The sequence below is a fragment of the Acartia tonsa genome, chromosome 7 (genome assembly GCF_053477335.1).
Source record: "Acartia tonsa isolate MP-2025a chromosome 7, ASM5347733v1, whole genome shotgun sequence".
Classification (NCBI taxonomy): Eukaryota; Metazoa; Arthropoda; class Copepoda; order Calanoida; family Acartiidae; genus Acartia; species Acartia tonsa.
In genome coordinates, this window is record NC_137266.1 from 32,449,158 (window position 1) to 32,475,384 (window position 26,227).

The 26,227-nt window shown below is 30.5% G+C and overlaps 1 protein-coding gene across 1 annotated transcript; it reads right to left on the reverse strand.

The window, feature by feature from the left end:
- Positions 1–1,231: 1,231 nt before the first annotated feature.
- Positions 1,232–9,324, reverse strand: LOC145323592 (uncharacterized). Its single transcript, XM_080165972.1, has 9 exons — positions 9,207–9,324; positions 8,123–8,215; positions 6,473–6,538; positions 5,539–5,625; positions 5,105–5,163; positions 4,036–4,130; positions 3,546–3,600; positions 3,154–3,209; positions 1,232–2,097 (listed from the first exon to the last, which is right to left on the reverse strand). The coding sequence occupies exons 1-9, from the start codon at positions 9,319–9,321 to the stop codon at positions 1,986–1,988; spliced, it is 738 nt and encodes a 245-aa protein (XP_080022098.1). The 5' UTR covers positions 9,322–9,324; the 3' UTR covers positions 1,232–1,985.
- Between the last annotated feature and the right edge of the window lie 16,903 nt (positions 9,325–26,227).

A 26,227-nucleotide genomic window follows, 5' to 3' on the forward strand; every position in this document is an offset into this window, starting at 1 on the left:
TGGATCAAATCTAAAATTAAAATGGACAAAAGCCATATGTAACATACGTGCAGCTTCCCTATAAAGAAGAACTCAGTCAGTTTATTATTATTTATAGAAATCTTAATTTTCAGACAAACCGTTAGTACTTTATATTATAGGATAAGACTCTTTTATAAACTACTGTAATTCCAGATACTCAATAGATTCGAAACCTTGCGAAAATCTTCAAAACACAGACAATCTATTTATTAATAAAAGTTGTAACACATAATTTTGAAGATTAAGATTAATCCAATTGACATTTAAAATAATGATAATTTTTAGAGTATTTAAGCATGATGAAGTTAACGTACCACCTCTTCATTGTTTTTTTTCTTTGTCTGTGTGTTAAAGATAAACATATTTTGAATTACAGTTTGAATCTAATGAAGCATTTGACATATTTTATCAGATAAGGTTGAAGATTGCAAAATAGTTGAGATTGGCTGACGGCTGCGAATTTGTAATTTCGAATGGATGATTTGCGGGATAATTTGCAACTGTAGAAATCCTTATACTAAAGTAACAGGATGTCTGTGTGTTTGTTTGTACCGAAGGATCTCGCTAACCGCTGAACTGATCGGGTTCTCCTTAACAATGTAGCTTCTAATAGGTCCTGGGACACCTCCAACCCCCCCCCCCTTAAAAAATGAAACCCCCCCCCCCCCAAACAAATTTTTTTTTTTTTACTTTTTCTTTTAAAATCTAAAATAAGAAATTGGGTTATCAGATTCGACTCTCCCCTCCTCAAGTGCCCCTAGAGGCCTCTAGGGGGCGTAGCAGCTAGTTTTTAAAATAGTCACTTCAATGAATAGAGCTTAATCTCTGATTAATACATCTGGGGACGGTTGATAAGAACATTAGCCATACATTTAGGATGTAATAAAGACCAAACATCCCACAATTGACTACAGACAACCATCCCTTTAATTTCACAACCTTTGAAAGTCCTAAATGTAAGGGGTTTGGTAATGAATCGGGATTATATGGCTGAGGCATTTCCTTTGCTCTTAATACGATTGTCACATATCATCAGTTGTTACAACTTTTAATGTCTTTAGTTATAATGTTTTTTTTGTCCAGATTCAATCCCTTCTAATGGCGAGCTAATGTTCTTTGTGTTACGCTACTGTCGCTAGTTGTATATATACATATAAGCACTAAAAGTTACTAGTGTATGAATTATCCAACATATAAGGAAAGGCTTGGGTATGTCGTCATCTATAAGATATTTATCAAACCAAGTTTATTTGACTAATTCTAAGGTAGGAACAACAATAACAAAAAATACAATAAAATAAAAACTAAACTAAAAAAATCAATTCTAAATTGATAGAAATGTATATTTCAATCACGGCTGTAAACCTTATTAACTTCTGCTGAATCAAAATCGGTATGAAAACAAAAGTATATCAAAGTTGAGCATAAAAATAATTTGATTATTCTTTATGAAAAAGTTAAATTAAATGAAATCTATGAGCTCTAAAAAAAGAATAATTCTTTGATTTTATTTAGGTTCTCATATTAGGACCATAATAGATATATTTTTCCCGTCAAAAACCAGCAAAAATTAATAGGATTTTCATCGTTCAGGATATAACTGTGATATAAAACAATATTTACAAAAAACACAAATTTACTTATAATAAAATATAAAACAAACAAACAAATCTTATATATTTTCAAAATAATCAAACATCTTTAATTGCTTAAATTTAAAACAGTCTGGTATAGAGGTAATTTATGACTAGATATAGACATGAGATAAACATGATAATAAAATACAATATTAGAGATACATGGTTTAAATCCATTTTGGGACTTTGATAAAGTTAGGTATATCCTAGGTATTTTAAGAATACCTACGTGGGGATACAGTTAGTTAAATTTTTATAAGATTTAAATAATATTTTTAACAAAAATGTTAACAACAAACAAACAAACAAGAAATACCAACAAAACTTTTATGATCTCTGATTTTTGTCAAAATTTGGTTGTCTTTTAAATTTTTTGTTGTTTGAGGAGTTTCTGTTTTTCTGAAATCTTTCAGGCAGCTCTGGTCTTGGACATTGTCTCCTAGAAATAATTGTATAAACAAAAAATATTATACCATGATAATAATACAGTCCGTTGTTTCATTATTGTAATTTGAAATTTATAATTTAACACAAGGGGTTGCAGGATGTAGATTTTTTGTAAAGAAAGATGAAAGGAACAATTACCTTTACAAAAACTACTCCTCTCCCTTTTTAAATTCATAGATTTATTTCAAAAATAAGGGGGAGGGGGGGGGTTCTATGGTCTACAGGCACTTTGAAGGGAAAGCCCCGAAAATTATTACAATCTAGATTTGTTATTTCCTTACCTAATCTAAAAAAGCACGTAAATTTTAATCAAAAGGTATGATAAAAAAGGTATTTTCTATCAAGATCTAAAGCTCACATACCAAAAGAAATTTGAAAGGAAAACTTATGTTGTAAATATGGGGTTATGTTAGATTTAAATTAAAACATAAGAAAAAAGGATAAGAGGATGAATACTCACCCCTTTTTCATGGTAAAATACTACTTCCCCATCCCTAAATTTAGAAGCAGACAAAAATAAAAAACCGCCCAGGGCTTTTTGTAAGTCAATCATAAATAATAATGTGAATAAAAAGAAAAGCGATATTTAGCAAACAGCCGTGGGCGGTCAGAATCAGCTGAATGTTCATTATGAAAAAAATTTCCCCCTTTTTAGAAATAGAAGGATTCATCTTTCATGAACAAATTTTTTAAAGTAAAAATAAAATTCTATGTAAATTTTAATTAAAACATTAAAACGAAAATATTTAATCTAATATTCTTGCCCTAAATATGGAAATAGTAAAAAGTAAAAAAATATTTTTAAAAATAATTTTTAATCCTCCCATTTGAAAAGTAGTGGAATAGCAATAAATTTTAGCGCGGCAACAGCGCTAAGTAGGCCTCTAGGCCCACTGCCTATTTTCGTCTTCTAGTTGCTTCGATTTCTCTCTTTTATTTTTTTCTCTATGAATTAAAATCATTATAAAAATCCTATACCAATAATATGATTTGGTGGGATATTCCCTGAAAAAAACCCGAAATGATTAAGCTTTTGTATTATTAATACCTGTAAACAGCACAATCGCTACCAAAGGTACCCAGCTTGAAAGCATTCACCAAATCCTAGTAGAAATAAATTGTAGTATTAAATGCTTTGCTAATATTATGATGCTAATAAGAATGCAAGGACAATTATGACCAGTAGCATTACAGCATTACGAGTTAGCAATAAATTAAACAGTAAACTGGCATTTTAAAAAATAGGACGGAGAAAAACTTAAGAAAAGGCAGTATAAATCAAATGTGTTAATTACAGAAGAAAACAAGAATTATGAGCTAATCTAATATACTTTTTCGTACAGACATACATAACTTTCGTATGTACTCAGGACTGCCATATCTCAATTATAGATCATTTTTAAATTAAGAAAATAATAATAAATCAAAAAAATGTTATACCGACATATAAATGTCATCTTTGTACAAGTTAAGATTTTCTGGTCTCAAAACATTTCTGAAATAAAAAAAATATTATGGTTTTATCATAACAGTGAGATAGCTTAATTTTAATAAAAAAATGATGATCTAAACGTAAATAAGTTTTACATTATACATTTTTATACGATTAAAATACAATGATAGTTATTTGTCGCATCTTATTATAGACAGCTTTCCGTGGATATTGAAATGACAAAAATTTTAGAATCTAACCTGTTTTGCTAGCCTTGAGGGGCCAAAAGCCCGGGCGAACAAAAAAAGGTTTTAATTTTATAATTATTTTTTTAATATTCGTGGAAAATAGTCAGTAATACAATGTTATACATGATTTTTCAGTGTGACTGAAAATCGTTTCAAATCCAGTGGATATTAAACGGGTTTAAAGCTCTACTGGAAAGATGAATAAAGATAGACGGAAGATGAAGCAAATGCTGAAAATTGCGAATATTACCTCATGACGTGGCTCACAGTTTTAGCAAGATTTCCATTTTTCAGGATAAAACTGGGCTTGGTAGATTCACAGGAGACATACAGTTGACATCCAGGCTAGATATATATATATAGGTATAAATTATTTCAAATAGAGGAAATCAAATTATTTGCCTGTAGGCTGTATCATATAAAAGTAACAGTATGTCTATGAGTCTGCTTGTTTAAAAAAATGAACCCTTCAAAAAAAATTCATTTTCTTTTTAAAACTAAAGTTAAAATTGGGGTAGGGATTTTTTATTTAACTAAGGTTGCTAATATAGTTATCAGATCATTTTGTTCCTCCATTGTATTGCATGCTTTTACAGGTCCCGGGATGACTTTAGTCTATCTAGTTGTTGGGTATCTGTAATAGCCGCTAGTGTTTATCAAAACAGTACACTGTTCCATGGCCAGATGAAAAAAGTTTATTTTAGTGTTATGCAAAAATGACTTTGCAATTGTATCAGTAAGTAGGTCTAATAACACCCTTTGCTAATTTTAAAATCCAACTAAATCTAATTTTTGAAAAATTGAAGTTTGAAAATTTCAAGTTCAAATTTTATCCACTAAGAGCTTACACTTGTCCATGATAAGAAAAACAAATATTCATACTTTTCATTTTTTTACAACTTTGCTTTTATGAAGTCTTTCATAAAACCACTCTATATATGATTTATATAAGGTTGAATTTCCGTGACCTTAGCAAAGCAACTGATAAAAATGGCCACTAATTAACTCCCTTTAGGAGTGGTTTTATGAAGAACTTTATAAAAGCAATCTTGTTCAAAATTTTAAATTAATAATCTTTGCTTTTCTTGTTATGATTGTCATGTCTAATTTTCTCAAAAATTAGATTTAGTTGGATTTTAAAATTAGCAAAGAGTGTTATTAGACCTTCTTACTGATACAATTGCAAAGTCATTTTTGCCTAACACTATAAAAACTTTTTTTATCTGGCCATGGAACAGTGAGTAAGCAAAACGATTTTTTGTTTGATAAAATATAACTCCCTAGAAAAATTTAATTATGTTTTAATTTTAGAAACTTACATCATCAACGTTGAACTTTTGAAATACTTCAGCCAATCTGTACAACTGATCGGTAAAACCTAAAAATGGCAATGGATAGTAAATAAGAAAAAATGCCATTCAATCCTTTAGTTGTTTAGTTGTTAGGTGTATGGTTCTAAAATTGAAATTTATGTCAAAAAGACTTTACAAGGAACTTTATTTGGTTGAAATTTACAAGTTAAAATTAATTATTTATATTTTATAGTAATTAAATATTACAACCAAATCTAACCGAAAAAAGTACAGCTATGTCCATAAGAGAAACAAAAATTACAATAGCAACATTTTTGAGCTCGTATAGATAAAAACAACAATAATTGTTAAATGAACAGACAGACTGGCAAATATTACAAAATTGTAGATAAGATGCGCTTTTGAAAAGCTATAACCCAAAGCCCGAATTTAACTAAGACCTGTAACAAGTCCAACACGTTTAGTAGCAAGCTTTCTTCTATTTGCTGAAGCTCGACGCTTGAACAATCCCTGGCTAAGGCCAGTTCCTTAATCATAACAATTATTGGATCATGGAAAGAAAACGAAATAGCGGGTTTCGTCGTATTTTCAAAGTAGCTTTTCTCCTATTTCTAGCCCTTGCGAGGGGCTCTAACCCTGCTGGGCAAATTGCCTAACCCTTCTTGGCAATCAATTTACCTAACCTAGCCCAAAATAACATATAAAAAGCTACTATGAAAATTCGACGAAACCCACTACTTCGTCTTTCCATGATCCCAATTATACACCAATATATGGATAGATATTTAGATTAGATGCGTAGCTATATTGATGAATTTTTACGTGTTTTTATGGGCGAAATTATTGTTCTTTTAATTGGGGCTTAAGTCAGTGTTGCAGGCCAGGTCAGTGTTTTATCTTAATTTTGTAACAGAATAATCTCAAAATCCTGGAGTTATTCTCTTTATTGTTTTTCTAGTCTAAACGATCCTTTTTCAAAACAAATAACTCTTATAAGATTGAGATTATTCTAAAAACACCATCCTGTCTAGCTTACACTAAAGGGATGAGGTAAAATTTTTATATACAGCAGTTGTTATATAAACTTTTTCTGGTAAATAACAGTTTCTATCCTTTACAATCACGCAACCTTAAGAAATAAAGGTTGAGAGATTTTTAAAAAGATATTTCATCAAAATGGTTATAGATTGAAAATTGCAAGATAGGAAATAAAATATCTTTTTAATAGTTTCCAGATTATCTCCTACCTTGAGTTTTTTTGGGGGGTAAATCTAATGTGGAGTGAAGAGGGAGTGGGTAGTTAAAATTCAATATATTGTATAAAATTTAAAGGGGGTTAAAGATCCCAATATATAATTCATTTAAAGTTTGTACCTGAATTAACAGAACCCAGTGCAAGACCGCTTAAAAGTGAAAGCATAGCCGCCAAACCACTATATGCTAAAAATAATAGAAAATTTTGTGAACAAGTAAGTTTACTGATTTGTCTTTTTATTGGGGCTCGTTTGAATATTTATCTTCTTAAATACACTTTTTTTTATTTATATCTGTCAATTTATATATTTTTCTATCTTTAAGATGATACTTTACTGTATTTATCTGAATTCATTTATGTCTATCTATTTGTCTATCCACCTATCTACCAATCAGTCACTTTAATTAATTTATGTTTATAGATAGGAAATATAAAATTTGCTGGTATTTATGAAATGGCAGCACTAGCTATCATAGCCTTCTATCAATTTAGTTGTTTATGCATCTTTTCATCCATCTATCTATGTATTTGTGTATTCATCTATTTATCTATCTAATTATTTATGCATTTATTCATCCATATATATATCTGTATATGTATGCATCTATTCATCCATCTATCTATTTGTGTGTGCATCTATTTATCCATCTATCTATCTGTATATGTATGTATCTATTCATCCATCTATTTGTGTATGCATCTATTTATCAATATATCTATCTTTATTATAGTTTTTTTCTGTTTGTGTATTCATCTGTTTATACATCTGTCTATCTATTTGTCTGTTCTATTTGTCTATCTAGTAATCAATTCAATCATTTACCTTTCTATGAATATCGATTTATAAAATGTAATATATCTATCAATCAATCAACTCTAAATATTAATAGACAGGAAATATAATAAAATCTGTTATTTTGTCATGAGCAATTGATTTTTGCATGTAGTTATCATATCTATAATAGCGAAGCTATTCTATAATCAATGAATTTTATCAATGGAAATTTTAGAAGTTTATCTTAATAATCTTGTTAATATAAAGGATGTGCAAAAAATGCGGACCTTTGTAAAATTCAAATTGTGCGGCTTGTGTAAATAGTAGAAAAATGTTATGTAACAGTTAGAATCGATTTGAAAAAACGAATCCTGTGATAAGAATAGTTAAGGAGCTACGTGGTGTCCCAACTGACTTAAAACTTGATTTTTAAAAAGGTCCCTATTTTTTGGCACACCCTTTAGACGTGTTAATGATATTAATCAGCTATATCTACTTTTGTTTGATGTCATGCAATCAAAATTCACTGGTGGAAATGTATGTCAATGCATCGCACCAGGTTTAACAGAGATTAGGATGGTATTCTAAATGTTGAAAAGATAAAGTAATGCTTCTATGATTACTATAATCCTTGTTATACATACAAATTTAATATTTTTGCATTCGCTAATCAAGCATATATTAGAAGTGTGAATTTACTTCCGTAAAACAGCACTTCTACATAGTTGTGCAAATACAATAGTAAAAAGTAAATAAATAAAAGTGGATGAGAATATATCAATGGGATGTGGACAGTTTGTATCAGGACACGCTTTAATTTCAAACCCACTTGTGAGCCAAAAATTAGACCCTGAAAAGATGGATTGTCAGCCTAGGAACAGTTTTGAAACTAGATTTGAATCTAAACAGTCCTTGCTATTTTATCGGAGAGACAAATGGGTGGAAATAAAATAGATATAGAGTTGCAGCGCTTCTATATAAATAAGGCACTTACGTATGACAGTATTATCTGAGGCTGGGATGGTCAGTCTTGGGAAAAGATATGTGTATTGGTAATTTTGCTGTCGTGATAGCTCATCTAATCCATCTAAATAGAGATATATTATAATAAGTAAATAAATATATTTATATAATATAGATATTTGAATTGGTAATTTTATTGTCTTGATAGCTTATCTAATCCATCTGAATAGAGATAGATAGGCAAATAGATAGATAGATAACAAACATTTAGATATATAGTTTTGGGAAAAATATATGTATCGTTAATTTTACTTTCGTTAATCTATTCCATTTACATAGAGATATATAGCTAAATAGATAGATACATATACAGTCTTTGAAATAAATATGTTTATGATAGTTTATGGAGTATGATATTAAATGGGTAGAAAGAAAGAAGATTAGATAGATAGATAGAGAAATAGATGGATTTTTAAAAGTGAAGCTTTTCTATTATGAGGGTCGGTCCGTACGTCCGTCCGTCCGTCCGTCCGAGATAGACAGCTTTTATTCGTTAATTTAGGCATGTTAGAATTGTCCTATCGAATTCAAACTTTGCATGATGATTTCTTTAGTAGTTATGTATGATTTAGAAAGCGTAGCAACTCTATATTCATTACCAGAATGTCCGTACGTACATTTTAAACATGTCGATTTTTCTACTTTTTTAACAACGAATTTTTATGTGATCTAATTATCCGTTTGATCTAATTTTTGGTATATTGATTCCTGGGACAACAAAGAACAATATTAAAAGCAAAGCAACTCTATAATTAAGTCCTAAAAATGTAAGAATGTTCATAAACATTATCCTGTATCAAGCAGTTTTTCAACAAATTTACGTACAATTTTGCTTCGACTCTTATACTTTTATATTCTGATTATTCAGTTCAGACACTATACAAGTGTTAATGTCCGTTTGTCCTACCGTTTCATTGCTTCGCTTTTATGGATGTTGTCATCCTTGTTAATTTAGAAAAAGGATGTAATAGATAATAAATAGATAAGATAAATATAATAATATTGGAAATGTAACTTAATTTGTTTAAACCTGTTTTATGATTTTTAAACTTTACCTCCAGCAATATCAGTTATTTTACTTAGCATAGAGTTCTCATCCTCTTGGGCTAATATTATTGTTGGAATAAACACTAATAAAAGGAAAGGCCATTGTTGCTTTGGAATAATCATTTTTATTCTGAAAAAATTAAATAAGGCTTAAATTGTTTAAAATAATATACAATTGGCATTAACAATAAGTAAATAAACCCACTGTTATTGCATCTTAAAATATTCAACTGAACATAATAAAATTGGATTTAATATAGAAGAACCTATAAGGTTGCTAGCGGCCAAATGGCTGCACGTAAACGTATACTTAGCTCATTTTAATAGAAGATATTAAAAGGCCTACTAAAATAACACAGACCCATTGATGTAAAAGTATTTTTTGCGCATTTATGTTCGTCGTAAGATAATTGTACTACTAAGATATTGGTCATGGTTTTTTTAGTGCTCATAGCATTCAAAAAACATAAATCATAACATTAAATTAAATGATTTTGTAATTCAAAAACACACTAAAATTAGACATAATTACAGACAAAAACCCTAATTATTATAGAACACAATTTGTGTGTTTAAATACTAATTACTGAAAAATTAAGATAAAATAGAAAATATGTACTTGCAAGCCACGGCAGATACGGAAGTGATGAAATCTATGACAAGATTGTTAGCACTGAACAGGAAAAGTATTTTGAAAATAAATTGACACTTGCATACTATAGAACACTGTCACAAACCCTTGCCTTTATTTTTCAAATAAATTGGAAAATAAGAGGAGTAGGCAGTTTTTCTTTTGTTTGTTGAATACTTTAGGTCAGCTACGTTATAATGAGTAGCCCCGCAGTTCAGGGTCTTCAACGGGGGTTAGGCATAGTGAAAAAAACTACCCTCTCTTCTATTTAACAATTTTTATGTGGCTCATTATTTATGCTACTGGCCTATTCTCGAATCCTGTTAAATTTTAGTTCTGTTTTTAAACCCCATACTGTATTTATTTTCTTTTTAAATTTCTTTGAAACTTTGGGTAGTTTTTTTAGATTATGTATCCTTATCCTTGTACTTGTAGTGAGGCGAGTAAAAAACAATAAAGCTCTGAATTAAAGAAAAATAAAACATTCAGAATTTTGTGTATTTCCTGAACATCTGTTAGCAAAACTTTATGCCTGTTAATGGGATAGTCATTGTATTTAGTTTATCATAATCACTTATGTGTACTTAACTAATCATATGGCAAAAATTGTTCTATTTTACTTAAATTTTTTTATTCTGATGTTTAGAGTACATTTTTCTCTCTAAATTGCATAGAAACTATTTTTCTTATTGGTAACTACGCCCCTAGAGGCTTCTAGCACTTGAGCTAGGCAAGGGTGGGGGTAGATAGTAAATTTTCTTGGAATAGTGATGGTACACACACACATACAAATATCCTGTTTCTTTTACATAAGGATTACAATTGTAGCTATAATATTGTGTTTACTAATTAGTCCTTTTTATTCTTTTATGAGGTTGTTTTCCTTGATTTTTATAACAGAAGCAAAGCTTTTATAGAATCCAAATGTCCGTTTGTCCAAAAGCAACATAATTCTACTGTTTTATGAATCTGTTTAATGTTGATACATTTGTTTCTTATTTGGTTTTTATATAAAGATTTTGAGATATTATATTAGCATCCAACCGTTGTTAACACTAAACTTTGCTCCATAACTCACCTTGTCCATTATCAAATCCATGATTTATCGTGCTTTGCTACTTAGAATTTTGTCTTCCTTGTTTTGCAATAAATTACATTTTCCCATATCACGGATAGTGTCTCTTCAAGTATATTGTTAAGATTTATATGTTACGCCTGAATCATATCAATACAAGGATGACAACATTTATAGGATAAAATTACAAACCCTATCAAATCATTTCTATTCAATGTTAATTGGTCCTGGGATTCTTCATAGTAAAATTCAGACAATTATCTTTTATAGCACCTGAGAAAACAAAAGGTATATCACTTTTAGCTGCAGATTAAATCAAATTTCTCTGAAAAAAAGATAGATATAAAATAAGTTATAGAGTAACTTTACTTCAATACAATCATATAATAAAGTTTAAATGGTGGAGTATTTTTTTTCTCATCACAAAAAAAGATGTAATTTTTGCAAATACAACTTGTACAAAAATACCCCAAAAACTAGCTACAATACAAAGCTTTAATTAAGATAACCAGTTTAGTATTTTATTTTTAGATTAATAGATCATGCTTACTTCACTTATCAAAAATTGGAAGAAAACAGTGGCGTGCACAGTGATTCATCAGAGGGATCTTAAACCATTAGGTGGTAAAATAAAAGGGAAAGATGGCATTTCTATGTTCAATTTTAAGGAGGATGTTGACAAACCCATACTGCTCGCCATTCGAGAAAAATAATTTGAATAAATTTAAAACTTCTTTAAAATATAAAAATTAAAATAGTTTCATTTTATAAAATAAATATTAATTGTGAAATAAAATAAGTTATCCATCTGCCGAACTGTAAAAGATAGATAGATAATGAGTTAGAATGCTATAATAATTGATTTTAATGACCTTAGTAACTATAATTTGCCAACTAAGGAGAGTATTTTAAACTATATTTGATTTTAATAAAAAAATTCAAATATCTATATGGTAAAACCCGACAAAACTCTGGCAAATTATTTACGTTAAAATAATAAAGTAAAAATTGGGTCCAGGTTAGAGCAAAGCAAGTATAGTCCCTGGAGGGTTAAGGCACCGCAGGTATAGGCCCTGAAGGGTTAAGGCACCGCAGGTATAGGCCCTGGAGGGTTAGGACACCGCAGGTATAAGCCCTGGAGGGTTAGGGCACCGCAGGTATAGGTCCTGGAGGGTTAAGGCACCGCAGGTATAGGCCCTGAAGGGTTAAGGCACCGCAGGTATAGGCCCTGGAGGGTTAGGACACCGCAGGTATAAGCCCTGGAGGGTTAGGGCACCGCAGGTATAGGTCCTGGAGGGTTAGGGCACCGCAGGTATAGGCCCTGGAGGGTTAGGGCACCGCAGGTATAGGCCCTGGAGGGTTAGGGAACCGCAGTTATAGGCCCTGGAGGGTTAGGGCACCGCAGGTATAGCCCCTGGAAGGTTAGGGCACCGCAGGTATAGACCCTGAAGGGCTAGGGCACCGCAGATATAAGCCCTGCACGGCTAAGGCACCGCTTGAATAGGCTTCGCTTTGTTAGCCCCCCCCCCCACCCGGGTTTAAGCATAAAGAAACATAAAGGGGAGAAGTGTTTCTGTCAGTAACTTTAAGGTAAAGCACCAGTTAACCAAATATCCCTACCCACTTTGTTTCTAGCTTAAATCATACCGAAAAAATGTTGCATATCCACAAGAAAGAAATAACAAAAGATGTGCAATTTCTTTAAGTAAGGTGTAAAATAAAGTGAATCATTGAGTTCAATTCTGGCTTCTGATTAAAATCTTGGCTACTAAAGAAGAACACGTGGCAGTACAATGTCCAAATTGTATTAAAAATATCAGACAGGGAGGGGACACTAGACTTTAAATTATACTCGGTGCCTGAAGACTTATGAACACGTTCTCGCATTTGTTTGCATTTAAACTTTGGTTCATTTAATGTAATCTTAATAGATTTTATCTACAGAAGAGGTTAAAAGGTTTATCTTCATTGGGTTTGTACACCAATTTATCGTCCATTGTCTTATCTCTTAAGATCCATGTTTAAAATACCTTAAAGTCAAATTAGGTTTTGAAACAGTTTATTTTTTTCTGTAGGTTTAAAACTCGATTTAAAAAAACTTGATTAACTGCAACAACTAGAAATTTAAATGAGATTTATTGAGTTTCAGCCCATATGGTAAAAATGATATCAATGACAATTTTTATTTCTCTTCCTATCCATTCGTTAAAAAAATGCAAAATCATTTTCTTTTTAATTTAAGAAATGCAACTGGACGTTACTCAGCAGAAATATATATTCAAATGTAAAAAAAAGGATAATGTTTGTCCGTCTGTTCATCTCAAAGTCCGTCGCAAACGGCTTATTTTTTCCTGTGATGGTTTATTCGTTTTTTTCTCAAAAAAAAATAATAGAAACACAACTGATATTTCTTTGTTTTAGTCCTTTATTTTTGTAAAGATTCATTTATTTATCTTTGCCACTCATGTATGTTGTCATCCTATTCATAATAAATTATCTTGTCCTTTATGAATAATGCCATTTATATTACTTTGAGTGATGTTTTTATTATTAAATTTTTCATTCAGAATTTTCTTAAGAATTTAAAAAAATATGTTGTTTGTTGTGTGTATATAACCTTAAGTTGCTCATCCTTCTTGTAGCGCAGCTACTAAATAATTTTAGTATGCAGATGTTATACAAAAAATATCTACTAGGAGCAAATTGTCGAGCATTGTTGTTTACTAGCCTTTAGTTATATTACGGGGGTCATTAATTTTTTTTTGCTTTAAAGTGAAAAATAAGAAGAAGTAAAGAGGATTTATATTTTTCCCCAGGGCATAACCCACCCTTTGCTAAATAGACTAAAACTTGTCTGTGACCACTACAAAGTTTTTAAGTTTGGTGATACCCTCATCAAAAATAATTTAAAATCTGCCCTATAACTATAGAAAGATTCACTGTAAAGGAGAACCATATCGTATCAGCGGTTAGCTAGATTCTTCGCTACAGACAAAAAAAGCTTACTTCTTTATATAATGGGATTTAAGTTTACAAAAAAAAATATTATTTGATTGTTGTTTTTATTTCAGGAAAACAAATTTGTAATATTTTGTTTAAAAATTAAATGCAACAAGTTAAAGCTTTTCTCTACACTTAAATGTTTTTAACCTCAGCAAGTTTTGACAGGATGGATTATATTCAAAATTAGCCGAGGTTTTCAACAAATTTGTTTAAATTAAAATATAAAGACTTGTAATAAAATCAATGTTATTTAAGATTAGAATACGAGATAAAGGCCTTCTTATTTAGTATACAAAAAACTGTGTAAAAATACGTAGAATGAATAAACAATAGACAGACCGACCGACATCCAATTGAACAAGATTTACCTATAGATAAGCTTTTCTAGTAAAATTATTGGAACATGAAAAGATCTAATGACTGTAATGCCATAACTACTTAATGGTTTAATAATATTTTATATGGCTAGAGAAAAAACACTACTTTTATGATAAAAAAGTGCAGGGTTTTGGGATCCGTAATGATTCATTTCTAAAGATAACCTTTCCTTAGTATTTAGGCTAAGTAGGTGTCTACTATTTTGTTAGGTTCAATTTCTTTAAAAAGAGTGGATGTACCATCCCCCAATCCTCTCCGAGACCATTAAACAGGTTCAATTTTCGGGAGAGCCATACCGGTCAAGATATATTGAGATTTTTTATTACAAAATGATTATATGGGAATAACTAAAATTTGACTATTTTATTTCTTTCATCCAAAAGACTTTTTTTGCCTCTAAATATGTAAATGATAACTATTGTCTGTGTATACTAATTGTCTATACCAAATCCCTGTTTTATATTGTGTGGAAAATTGTCATCTTGAGTGTGCATTCACCTCCACTATTTTCACATAAGTTTAACCTTTTGTATTCGTAAATTACACAACAATAAATAAATTACATGTATAAGGGTTAATTAATGCGGTAGTGAAGGTACACCAACATGTTGTTGTTTCTCACTACAACTACCAACAGCAAAAAACTAGGCAATATCTTTTTACTTTAAGTGAAAAGTTTAATCCCCCTTGCCTTTTTTTATAAAGTTCAAGATAGATCTACCAAAGTGTAATATTAAGATAAGAAGGCTTTGTAATGGTTCTAGTGACTTATGTTAAGATTAAGAAAATCTATGTCATCGAGGTTTGTACTAAACTTTATTTTTGTTGACAGCGGATAAGTTTAACTAGCAAATAGGGACTCTGATTTTTATCCGCGAACAACTTATAGAAAAGTATATAAGTAACTCTAGTCTACAGCCCTTATTTATAAATATTTTATTACCTAGAAGTAACAATTTTCACCTGAATATTCTTTAAGTTTTTAAAGGTGAGTTGGGATGAGGGAGGGGGGGGGGGGGGCCTTTATCCAAATTATTGATTATGAAAAAACTATTCTTACGCGTGACCTTCACATATTATATCTTCATAAAACGTATTGTTGATAACAAGGATACTACCGAAACTTAAATTATTATCAGTAAAGGTTGTATAGGATTTTTTTGAATTAAAAATAATAAAGTATGAAAACATAAATCTTAATGAGTTGAAATGTCTTGGTCTAGAAACAGGTGCAAATCGCTGATAGACATAATAAAGAATTGTATGCAAAGAATTTGTTTAAATTAATTTAACCAATATTATAGAATTTAAGACACGTTTAATTTTTCTGGAGACTTTAATCTATGCATAAACAAACATCGTTTTTCTTACCAATTTTGTTGCCATTGATATTTGTGAATTTTAAATAAGCAAGATAATTTTACAAAACTAGCTTGCAAATTATACATTATTGATAAAAAGAATATGTATCAAATTGATATTAAGAGAAAAGAGAGAAAAAACATTTAGGGATATTTATTTCGGCAGCCATGTTTGAAAAACAAAGTATGGTTTATTTCATGTTATTGGTATTTCTAAATAAATTATCTTAAAATCGAAGCACAGGAAGGATATAAAAACACCACTACTTAATTTAGAAGCTTCGGTACTATAAATGTTAGTATTGGAATTTCCTATGAAATGACGTATTGTCGTTGATAGCTGAAGAAAACTCAACGTTGAAAACATCTTATTGATAATCTTTTAATATGACTGGTCAATGAAATTCCCCCCATATGGCATCATACAAAAGAAGACAGGGATTTGACAATAAATGAATAATAATATTACCCTACCCATCTTTAAAGATCTTAGTATGAAGTAAAGTAGGCTAAAGTACTGGGTTTATTGGAAAATGCTTTTCAGGGACTGCTTTCCATCCTAAGTTTTGGGCTATTTTCATGGGTTTAGTAACTATCAAGCACCGCCAGAAATTTCAACCCCCCCCCCCCCAAAGAAAAGGAAAAAAAGGGTATCATAAAAGGGGATAGAAGATTGTTTTAACCAGGGAAAAGGGAATATGATTCTGACAAACAATTCTAAGTGAAAATTTCCCCTCAACCCCCATCCCCTTATTCTCCCCTTCTTACCCACTTCTCTTTCAGTTACACCAAAAACACGTTTTACTCCAACTTTACTCCAACAAAATAATTAATTTTCGGCAATTTAAATGGAATTAATTGGCTGAATATCAGCCCCTGGCTGTAACTAAAGGATATTTTGAAGACAATTTGAATATGTCTAAATGTAACATCAAATTCAACAGTTTTATCTCTACTCTTTTAAATACTGAAGAAAAAAGATTTTCATACCAAAAAAGTAAAACCAAAAATTTTTTTCAAAACCCCTTATTTTCCAAAAATCAACTACGCTCTTTATGCATATTACTTTCTTTGTGTATACAAAATATAAACATATTGTCGTATTTTTTCAAGTGATATCCAAAAACCAAGGTTAAAGACCGAAAAATACATTCTTGCATGTTCTTTTCATAAATTATATATTAATTGCTTTAAAAATCATTAGAATGTAAGCAATAGTATGATATCTCAGGGATTTAAAGGGATAAGGCAATGGCTGAGAAATTATGTTCATCCCAAATGATGATTCACAAAATTACACCTCTTGTAGATTACAATTATTGGTTTATGATTAATGAAGTAACCAATCAAAATTCAATAAGGTCCACAAAGTTGGTAAGACAACCATTAAGAAAACGAAATTATAAAACTTTGGGGACAAGTGTAATAAACAGCCTAATGTCCCCTTTCTTCCTGATAATATTTACTGTGGCTAAATATTTCAGGTTTCAATAATAAATCAATTAAATGTTCAGTAAGTATAATGTTTTAGCTAAATTATTCTAAATCAAAGCTTTTAGATGAAATATTTGAAAACAATTTGACAAAATTTAAAGCTTAAATGAGCTGGTATAAAGTGCGTTTATTATGTTAGTTATTGATTACTATTTTTTTGTGTATTTGTCTTATGTGCTTAGCTGATCTTAACTGCATAACCAAACAAATAAAATTTGCAATTTCTTATTCATGTTTCTTTACACAAATAAATGAAACGTCATTTAATCTGTTTATTTTTCATATGAGAAAATACTTTTAAAAATTGGCAACTCAGTGGTCCTTTCTTTAAATTTCTTTGCTGTAGCCAGTCGTATTATAAGCAAATCAGCTTCCCAAACCAAATAAAATAAAGAATATACAAAAGTTTACCAGGGCATTCTTTGTAGACAGCAAACAAAATGCAGCTAAGAGATACGCAACTGTAAAATTCGCCATTGTCCTTTATTCAATATACAAACTTTTTTTAAAATCTCTAGCCGCAGCAAGATAAAGGCGGCTGCTAAACCATTCTTTAGGTAAAAAGTTAATTAACAATGTGTTAAGAAATTTAAACAGACTATTATTTATTCATGTATGTTATATTTGTTTTAATGTGGTAATTTATATCTTCTTTATGTAATAAAAACACTTAGGTATATAATAAAGTTTAAAATAAAACCATATGGTCTCAAAGTCGCTAACATGAAAAGTAACTCCTTTAAAACAGCATAAAAAATATTTTTTTTATCGCATTATTTGTGGAATCTATAATCTGTTAGCCTATACTCTTTTACGCAAAAATTACAATATAAATGGTTTTTACTACTGCTTTGTCAGACAATCAATATAAAAGGTATGGTTTCATACATATAAAATGAAATCTTTATTAGATCATTTTGTTTATTACATTAAAATTTGCATTATAACCTAAAGTGAATAACAAAAACAATTTTTCTTTTGAAATATTTGTTTGTTGTATTATAAAAAGTCCTTTTTATCCCCTTCCCCCTTACTTTTTGTCAAGGAGTTACGCAATTTCTCCTTTATAAATGAAACACTTTATTGTAATTTGTAATTAAGAGGTCTAGAAAATTGTATGGAATGAGGACGATTGTATCCAAAGTCATTATTATCTAATAAAATTAATAAATAGTTCTAGGGCTAATATATTGAAAGCAATTAGATTTTTTCTATTGTTTTTTTTAATTTCCTTTTTGACATCTTATGTTTTCCCCCTCATTTGTTTGGCCATAAGCAAAGATTGTTTCTTCCCCCATAAAAACAAAATTTGATGTTGATAAGAATATATCCAATCCTCTATTTTGATTTTGGCTCCTAGAGGATAAAGAAGGGAAGCCACAAATAGAAAAAATTAAGATTGAATTTATATCTAACTAGCGGCTTCGCCAAAGTCTCCCTCCCCTTTAATATATAACATATTTTTCTCATGAGGGCATCGCCTCATAGTGTGATGGGAATTTCCTTGACCTACCACTATATATCTTTTGGTTATAAATTTCATTTTGGGAAAATAGAATAAATAGGACCTGAAAAGCGCAATCAGGTCGGTTCAGCAATTACTGCGATCTTAAGCTTCAGACGGAGAGACATCGTATTATACAGGGTGTCCCTCACAAACTGTTTTTAAACTTAATATTTGAGCTATCTTTGTAAAATATAAAGGATTTGGTCGTTTTCCTTTATTAAGGAAGTAATAAGCGTTTTAAAAAGACAGTTTGCGAGGGACACCCTGTAGATAAGAAGTACATAACTAACTTACAACTGTACTACAGACAGCAGCCAAGCTAATAAAGAAGGACAAACGTCTTAAAATCTAATTCTTTATTTTATTGTCAAATTCTCAGAATTTAATGGGAAACTCATTGACCCACAGTTTTCAAACTAAATCATCAAAGTAATTTTTCTTGAAATGAAATGATTATTATTTTTGTTGCAAGATTATGTTAACACAATTATGTAGTTATAGTATCATTATAATGTTGATATGTCAATATTATTTTACTCAAGACATTAAACCTATATTGTCGACGTGGATATTGCCAAAAAAAAGCATGTCAATATTATTTCAGCTAAGGGCACTTTTTAATAAAGCCATTTAGTCGCCATAAACCACTAAAATTGAATATCGCTAATATACATTGACATCCGAAACAATCTGTAATGGTTGATTTTAAAAAAGTTAAATTCATATATTTTGTTTGTGAGTTTACCTTTAATATTGACATTTTCTAGGAGTTTTATGTTTTAACATCAAGTAACCTAAACTGAAGAGTGTCCAGTTAATAGCAACAATGATATAATTGTGAGATTATAGTTTTCTCGAGGTTATCAGGGTGTATAACAAATAACAAGTACAATGATTACATAAGTTGGCGAAGCAACATTAAGCATACAATAATTTGTAAATAAAGAACAATATACTGTTTACAGTATGACTTCGAAACCGATTTATATCTTGTGGATAAAAACCGGTTCTCAGCCAAACTGAAAAATCCAGTTTTCTACGAATATAAAAATGTACAATCATAATTTAAAACCAGTTTTGTTAGACCGTGCCTTTGGCATCACGGGGCCAATAAAACTGTTTTTAATCTTATTATTGTACACTTTTATATCCACGGAAAGCTGTTTATAATAATTACTTCAAATTTGAGGATATATGTCTGTATGTCAGTGTGACTAGATACGCATAGAATTAAATATAGAGCAGTTGCGCTACTAATAACATGTTGTTCAAGATGGCCTGTAAAGTATGAAAAAGACAATATTAAAATCTAATGTAATTTTGTTGATATTTGTCAATTTTATAGCGTACAAACTAAACATATCCTATTATGTAAAGAAGTAAGTTTTTTTTGTCTGAAACTTAAGATTTCAATTGCTATACTACTGAATTAAATGAGTCCTCCTTCTTGGGAAGGCTTCATATATATCACGAGATGGTTTTAGACTATTTTTCTGCCTCTTATATCTTGGTATTCAGAGCCCTCAGGGTCCTAGCCGCTAGTAAGTATAAAGATAATAATGGACTATATATACATCTCCAATGATTGTAAATGAAATTACCCCAAATATGTAGAAGAAAAGTTTGAACACTGCTAGATTTTAACCAATAAATAATTATTTAATTAAAAAGCCTAAAAATTTTAAGCCTGTTAATGAGAAAATGTGCTTTGAGCAGCAGAATAATTTACAGTCCTATGTCACCTTTCACTCTGAATAGAAATAACTTTCCATGAAAATTTTATATAGAGTATATATAATTATATATGGTTTTGGGATGGAACTTTACCTCGGATTTTGAAAAAAAAGACACCTTTTTAAAAGTCTTGGAAAGAAATCTTCAAATTATTTTTGTTTGTCTAGGGTGCAAATCTAGAAATTAAAAAGTTGTCTGATGGGGGTTTAAAGTCACAATTAATTTTTATTTGAAAGCCCTAGCCGCCCCAACTGTAAGCCACAGCTTGGACGACCTCAAGTTTATTTATCTCTTTAAGAAAAACATTAAGAAATTTTAAATTTTTCATGACTTAAACTTTAAAGAGAGAAGCTTTATTGTTGTCTGATAATTTAATTTCTATGTGTATGAAAGAAATATTCAAATTCAGTGACCTTAACATTTCTTGTAAAACAAAGATGGCCTTATCCATTTGCAACGCAGCACACAAATATTTCGGCCGCATAAGAATGAATGTATAGAACTTACATACAAGCAAATTATTAGTTGATGCTCCACTAAAATGTAGTGGAATTTTAAAATAATCGAATCATGGAAAGAAAACGAAGTAGTGGGTTTCGTCGTATTTTCACAGTAGCTTTTGATAGGTTACTTTAAGTTAGGTAAATGTTAACAATTGCCACGTAGGGTTAAGAAATAAGCACAGCAGACTTAGAGCTTCCAGATGGGCCAGAAATAAGAGAAAAGCTACTGTGAAAATACAACGAAACTTTCCTAATTATTTTGTCCTAATCCTTAAACTTACTTCCTTAATCATATTTTTATTACAAATTTAAAGTCTGTTTTAACTCAAGAATCCAATTTAAGATAATTGTAATTTTGGCTTTAAATTAGTACGGAAGTATAATATACAAAAATTTAAGACATCTTAACCCTTACAGATCGGGCCCCTATTCCCACCTTAATAAATCGGGGGGGGGGGGTCATATTGACCCCCCCCTCTATCTCGGCTTCTGTTACAGATAAAGACGTAAAATTTTTTTCTGGTGGTTCATGTGTATTTTTAGAGAAAATTACTTTTTCTAGTCATAGCGGCCAGGCCGCTCCTTAGCCGCTTTTTAGCGGCCAGCCGCTAAATATTAAAACAGCTGTAGAGCGGCCAATTTTGCAGCTAGGATGACCAAATTTTAGGACGAACTTTTATTTTTCATAACAAAAAAATTACTTTTTCTGATCATCGCCGAAAAACGGCAAATAACGGAAACCGCCATTTTCGGCGGTTACGGCGGTAAAACGGCGGTTGGCGGCGCCAATTAATATTTTTATCTGTTTGTTGTTGCTCAAGGATTTACCAAAAAAAATTTTAGGTCTCTAGCTGTAATAGAAGCCACGATATTCATGATATATGTCTGTAGTAAAAGCCGGACAAAAATCGGTCATAAAGTCGGTCAGGGTGCGGTCAAACGGTCATAACACCACATTTCTCATAAGGTCATTGATATCTCAGTATTCACCAAAAAAAATTTAGGTTTCTACCTTATACACAAAAGTCATAATGTAGAAATTAAGATTTATTTAGAATATTTTTTTAATTTTGGTGCTACCCAACCGACTTTGACCGGACACCACGACCGACACAGACCAGATATCCTAATAAAATCAACTCTTGCCGACGTATAATTACTAAACTTAAAAAGTCATGAAGTCACAGCTCTCCATCTTACCTACAAAAAAAATGACATTGAAAAAACTAGAGGGGGGGGGGTCAATATGACCCCCCCCCCCGATCTGTAAGGGTTAACACCATTGTAACTATATTTTCACTATTAAAGTATACATATTTTTTATCGGGAAACATAAAATTTCATACAAATTAATTAAAATTAAATTTAAAACGTACAAATGGTTCAAGGAGAAAGTCACTCAAAATGAGGGAGATAATCCCTCATTTTTATGACGTCACATGCTATTTTTTTTGAGTGACTTACTCCTCGTACGTACTAATCTAATCTAATCTTATGTATTATCTAAAAGATTTTTTTTTTATTTTTGTTTGTTCAAAAAGATCTCGTAAATTTTATTTAGGCATTTTCAATATTAGTCCTTTTTAGCGTAGAATGGAATTTTTGCAACTTTATTCCACTTACCCCCCCCCCCCCCCCCGACGGAAACCAACCTCCCATTACTCAAATATTAAATGTTTTAACAAAGAAAAATTGAGCGTAGTCTCTAAAAGGGATAAGCCAATGACCGTTAAACTGACACAAAAATACCCCTTCCGTAGATTACAATTAGTTGTTGAAACGTTTGGACACTCAACTTATTAAACCAACCAATCAAATTTGTTAGGCCAACGAATAAGAAAACGTTATTATAAAACTTTGGGGACTATTGTAACAAACAGCCCATTGTCCCCTCCCTCCCAGGCAGTCTCTAGAGGATAGGGGCGAATATCTTTAATTTCAAATCTATCTAAATATTTATAAAGTTAGTGATGTATGAAACAAATTAAATATTTTAAAGCAAGAAAAAAAGTAAATGTACTATTAATCAAAGAAATTTTTAAAGATAACTAATGATATTTTGTTCAAATGTGTTTATATTTTAACTGGTTAAAACTAAATAACAATCACTGATAATGATAATTAAGCAGTGTTTGTGTGTGTTTGAAATATTGACTGCAACTAAAATTGGCAAGTGTGTGGTGTAGTTGTAGGAGATATTGCTAAAATTATCCTTATCTGTTGACTGCACTGATATAAACTGTATAATTATTAGCGCCATTTCCCTGCTAGATCTATACATCTATATAGCTGTGGCTCAGTAGTTACATTTAGCACAACCACATACGAGCAACGGTGTTTTCACAATCCATAAATTTGAACTATATTTTCATTAGCTAATTATAGTAACATCACGAAAAAAAAAACAAAATCTTTCATTAAACAAATTAAGTTATTAGAAAAAAACTTGAGATATTTGATAATGAGAAAAGTTATCTCAAATTAACAATAACGCTTCGACCCTATCAATTGCTGAACTATTCTTTTTTTAACCTATCCAGCACTAGATGTTGCTGACCTATCCACGGATAAAATATCTGCTGCTAAACCATCCGCCTATAACATATTCCGTGCTGATCTATCCGCTGCTAACCTATCCACTGCAAATATGTCTGCTGCTCATCTATCCGCTGATGTAGAAACATTTCCTCTTTTTATGTTAAGTTAAGTGATTCAAAATCATAATTAAGAATCTTATAATTGTTCAATCATTAAGTCTTAGAAAAATTATGTGCTAGAAATATGTAGGAAAAAATAGAGATGGATTACACCTAGGGCATTTTCTCTTGATTAGTTGAGCTTCTTAATTGATCGTCTTTTTATTTATATGGACAGACACCTACATCTTAAGTCATTGTTCAGTATTAATTTTTGTTAAGTATATAATTTGCTGCATTGTTTGGAGGTGTAGAGCAACAGATATAAATGTGCAAACCCTACTTAGTGGGGACTGTGTGTTGATTACTGTCAGCTTAGGTGGATAATATTTTCTTCTCTTAGTTTTTTTCTTTTCTTAGGGGGGCCTTATTGCTGCAAGACCTATACCTGCGATGCCCTAACCCTTCAATTCTACCCAGCACCCTATATAGCCTAACCTAACCTGACCTTAAGTAATTAATAAATAAACAAAAAACTATGGTGATTATATATGCTCGACAATTAACGCTGAATAAAAATGCTGCTTCTTATTGTACTTATCTCAAGTTTTTGCGAAATTTTAACTTTTCGGCTCAATAGACTGCAGACAATCACTACTGCTCTAGCGTATAATTTGCCCAAATTATTGTCCATAACCTATAAATTATCCCAAAAGATCCTTATTTTGTAAAATAAATTCACAAAACCATATCAATGAAATAAGATTTTTCAGATATTTATATTGCACTACCGGAGTCGCCCAAGGCATTAAGGAAAGAAAAGAATGAAAAATATCCAAAAACCATCTCGGAATCAATGTAAAGTTTCCCTTAAAAGGAGAAATCAATCAGTTCTTAACCAACATACGGAAAATCTTTATAAAGTAGGGTAATCATAAAATAAGTATGTGTTTGGTTAATTAGGTTTTCAATAGCTTTTTCCATGAAATACTATATGTTCAAGATCTAGAAAAGATATAATCAGGTGTAGCCTAGTAAAGTCCACTCATATGCCAACCTTTTACTCTCTTCCCCTCTTTAAGAACTAAATTTTCCATCTTTACATCGTCACTCTTCATTGTTTATTTTTAGCGCCAGAAGTTCAAGATTTGGAATGCCGTCTAGGACGTCAATCTATCTTTATATTATGATTTCCATGGCTCAGCAGCCGCGCATTCAGTCGCTCGTCTGATTCTTATTTCAAATTTGGCGACTAATGTTCGCATAGGCAAACAGTGGTTTCTTATTTTCAGGAATTTCAGGAAGACGTTTTTTTTTTAAAGCGGAGCATTTCTATAATTAGGGTCGGTCCGTACGTCCTTCCGTACATAACGGGTAGCTCTTTTTAATTTAGGCATGTTAGAATTGTCCTATCGATTTCAAACATTGCATCATGATTCCTATAGGAGTTAGTTACGAGTTATAAAGCAAAGCAACTCTATAATCATTATCAGTAATGCCTCACGTCCATTTTAAACATGTAAATTTTTAACTTTTTAACATAAAATTTGTATGTGATAAAACCAAAATTATTATCCGATTGGTCTGATTTTTGGAATACTGAATCCTAGGACAACAAAGTACATTGTTATTAGCGAATTATCTTTATAATCAAGTCCTAAAAACGTAAGTATGTCCTTAAACAATATCCTGTGTTTAAGCAGTTTTTTATCAGGTTTACTTACAATTTTGTTTCGTTCAACTTTTATACATTTATATTCTGATTATTCGTTCTGACACTATACAAGTGATAATGTTCGTCTGTCGTTGAATTTCGGAAGTTTAACGTTGTGTTGTCCATAAAATACCAATAATTTACTTATTTGATATGATATGATAATTTATTAGCAGCAAATTTTATTTAATTTCATTTTATTTGTAAATAGCTTTATTTACATAGACAAAATTAGAGTACTAATACAGGGCATTTAAAGTCAAACTTGACTGTTCTTCAGCACAATTTTCATTGTTTAGCTAACAATATACATAATTTAGATATAAATTAATATACTGCCAGTAAAGATGTTCTAAGGTTCTAAGTTCTGCAGAATTTAAAAACAATTGCTTTATTGATTATATAATTCTAATTATTACTTTTTAACTTTACCCCCTGAACTTTTTTTACCACGATAAAATTTTTTAAACAAAGATAAAACATTAAACTGGTCTTGATATAAGTCTAGACCCAGAGGTTCATTTCCTTTTGGTTTGATATCATTAACTTTTACATTTACCATGTTGGGTAACTCTTGTCATTTCATATTAAGGCAATTTTTTTTAAAATCAAAGTTTAATAGTATATTATTTCTCTTTTTTTTCTTATTGTAAGAGTTGAAACTTAATTTCTAATTAGTTAATAACGTTAACAATTATGACAACATTAAATTTATTTTAAAAATTCTCAAAAGGAGGTCTAATCTAGATCTTAACTGATAGTTCTTTTTTAAATGAAGTTTTATTTCTTTTATGGAGAATGAAGGGACATATATTGATTTAAATCTCCAATGATAAATAACAAAATTATCCCTTATTGTTGAAAGAGTTAGTTTGTTCCAACCAGCTAAAATTTAATAAAAGTACCCGTAGATTTATTGTTTTTAAGAGTTTGTTTTACTTAAGTACCAGTATAATTTATTACAAGGGGGCCGAATGTGATATAGGAAAAAGA

Excerpts from the sequence above, each read along its gene's own strand:
- LOC145323592 (XM_080165972.1), bottom strand. The coding sequence starts at position 9,321 with ATGATTATTCCAAAGCAACAATGGCCTTTCCTTTTATTAGTGTTTATT. Across the intron at positions 5,626-6,472 it reads ACTGGGTTCTGTTAATTCAG|GAACTGGCCTTAGCCAGGGA; the intron begins GTACAAACTTTA and ends GTTATGATTAAG. Across the intron at positions 5,164-5,538 it reads ACGTGTTGGACTTGTTACAG|GTTTTACCGATCAGTTGTAC; the intron begins GTCTTAGTTAAA and ends TGCCATTTTTAG.